The 1,882-nt window shown below is 53.9% G+C and overlaps 1 protein-coding gene across 3 annotated transcripts in view; it reads right to left on the bottom strand.

Moving 5' to 3' along the window:
• The window catches only part of CDC42BPB (CDC42 binding protein kinase beta), a 132,184-nt gene that overhangs the window by 14,213 nt on the left and 116,089 nt on the right, over positions 1–1,882 (bottom strand). For all 3 annotated transcript variants that reach the window (XR_004252812.3, XM_032180540.2, XM_032180541.2), the window contains 2 exons: positions 1,384–1,465; positions 131–347 (listed from right to left, as the gene is read on the bottom strand). Coding sequence is in view for 2 of the 3 variants with exons in the window: in XM_032180540.2 (XP_032036431.1) it covers positions 131–347; positions 1,384–1,465 (299 nt within the window). In the remaining variant the exon portion in view is untranslated. The remainder of the gene's footprint in view (positions 1–130; positions 348–1,383; positions 1,466–1,882) is intronic.

Genomic DNA, 1,882 nt, shown 5'->3' with positions numbered 1-1,882 from the left:
GTGGAGAAACTGTCAAGAACCCAAATGGACAATGCGCCTGTGACCTTCATCTGATTTTCAGATGGGCACTGCAGCGCCGCCAGAAGTGCTTTGCTTCAGACACCTGAAGGACACAGCCTTTGGGACGTACCCACGATGGCAGCTGTCAGGACGGCCTTGATGAGAGGCAGGGAGCTGTCGTAGGCTTCCAAGGGAACGTGCACGACCTGATTCCTCAGCCGGTTTTTATGAAGGATGGACTGGAGTCCTTCTAGAATCCCAACCCACTTCCTCTTCTCATTCTCATTTTCTGTCAGAATGAGCAGCGAGCTGGTCTTAGAAGGTGCACCTAAGAGAGAGGCCGTCACCTTCATGACAGGAAACAGAAGAGAAAAGAGAAGTCATCAAACGCCAAAGCCGCACACAGCTGCCATGGCCCTGCTGGAGCCACGCACCCCGGGAGCAAGGGGGGCTGATGTGCTTCCCAGGCGGGGACCCCTGACTCCACCTCACTGGGCACCTTGCAGGGGCTCCTGCAGCAGGACACGGAAGGGGCAGGGTTCTAAACGGGCCCGTGAGATCGCTTCCTGGTCCCATTTTCGTTAATTCTGTTTTTGTCAAAACTATGAGTAGCTGCCTAATTTAAATCTGCTTTCTTGAATAATCATTATAAAAGCAGATTCTGAAAATGTGTCCAGGAAAAGCAGATCTCAAAAACACTGGCCCAAATCATGCCTCCCTGTGAGCAGCCTCTGAGCACGCATGCTACCAAATGACCATCATTCCAGTAACAGTGATGGCAATTTCCTGTACTGTGTATGAGAGGTGGTTTCTGAATAGAGCTGTGATTTAGTAAAAGCTAATTTATAGACTTAGTTTTGTTGTCAACCAAAATTTTACTGGGTTTATAAAAAACTCCCCAGTGGAGGGGGCTGGAAGGTTTCCTTCCCCAGTTCACAGTCTTCTAGGAACGTCCTAATGCTACAATGTCTAACACTAACTCAGTGAGGGACTCACTCAGCCAACAAAAACGCTGGCTCCAATTGGCTGGGGGGCACTGGAGTGGCACCTTCATGCCTAACCCGCCACAGCGCCCGCCTGGCAGCGCACACGCTGTGAGAACAGTGGCCAGGACGTGGACTGGGTGGAAGAGGAGTTTCCGACGTAGGAGGAGGGTCAGTGAAGTGGGGTGTCTGGGAAGAAGCCAGCCAGGAGGCTCCCCGAGACGGGCACAGGCTGCTACTTGGCCAGGATGGGACACACAAGGACCTGGAGCCAGGCTGGAAGCTGAGACCCGAGGGCCACACTGGAGGTGCGCTGATGGCTGCCGCGGCACAATGACATGCCTGGAATAATCAGTTTTAACCATGTGCTTTGTTAAAAAGATTAATGAAAAATTCATACCCTGAATATACATGGAATATCTCGACGTGTAGCATGAATGACATCTGAGGCCAGGACTGAGCTCACGGAAAACTCGTCATCTCTGGTAAGAAAGAAACGTTGACCTAGCTGGGAGACACGCACACAGGGCCCAAGGCCCTCCCACGCCCTGCCTGCACCCTGCCTGCCATGTCCTTCCACCACCGTGTTCTGCAGTGGAGGGCGGGTCCCTCGCCCCCCAAGATGTAAGAAACACAGGCAGGGCCAACAAACAACTCAAGACTCTGGCAGGTGTTTCAGGGCTTAGGGATGCCAGAAGGGAAGCCCCGGAGCCTCATCTGCTGTGCTGGTGCCTCCAGACTATGCCAGTTACAGACGACTCGGTTTGCACTTGGCACAGCCAGGCAGTCCCTCCACAGCCAAGTGCAGAGGACAAGTGGGGTGAGGGGAGTGGGAGGGAGGGGGAGTGGGTGTGGAGGTGAGGGGGAAGAGGGGGGTGGGGGTGGGTGTAGAGGTGAGG

This window comes from Hylobates moloch, unplaced genomic scaffold, assembly GCF_009828535.3.
Source record: "Hylobates moloch isolate HMO894 unplaced genomic scaffold, HMol_V3 SCAFFOLD_16, whole genome shotgun sequence".
Lineage (NCBI taxonomy): Eukaryota > Metazoa > Chordata > Mammalia > Primates > Hylobatidae > Hylobates > Hylobates moloch.
The sequence above is the reverse complement of the archived record's forward strand: the minus strand, read 5'-3'. Positions and strand labels throughout refer to the sequence as shown.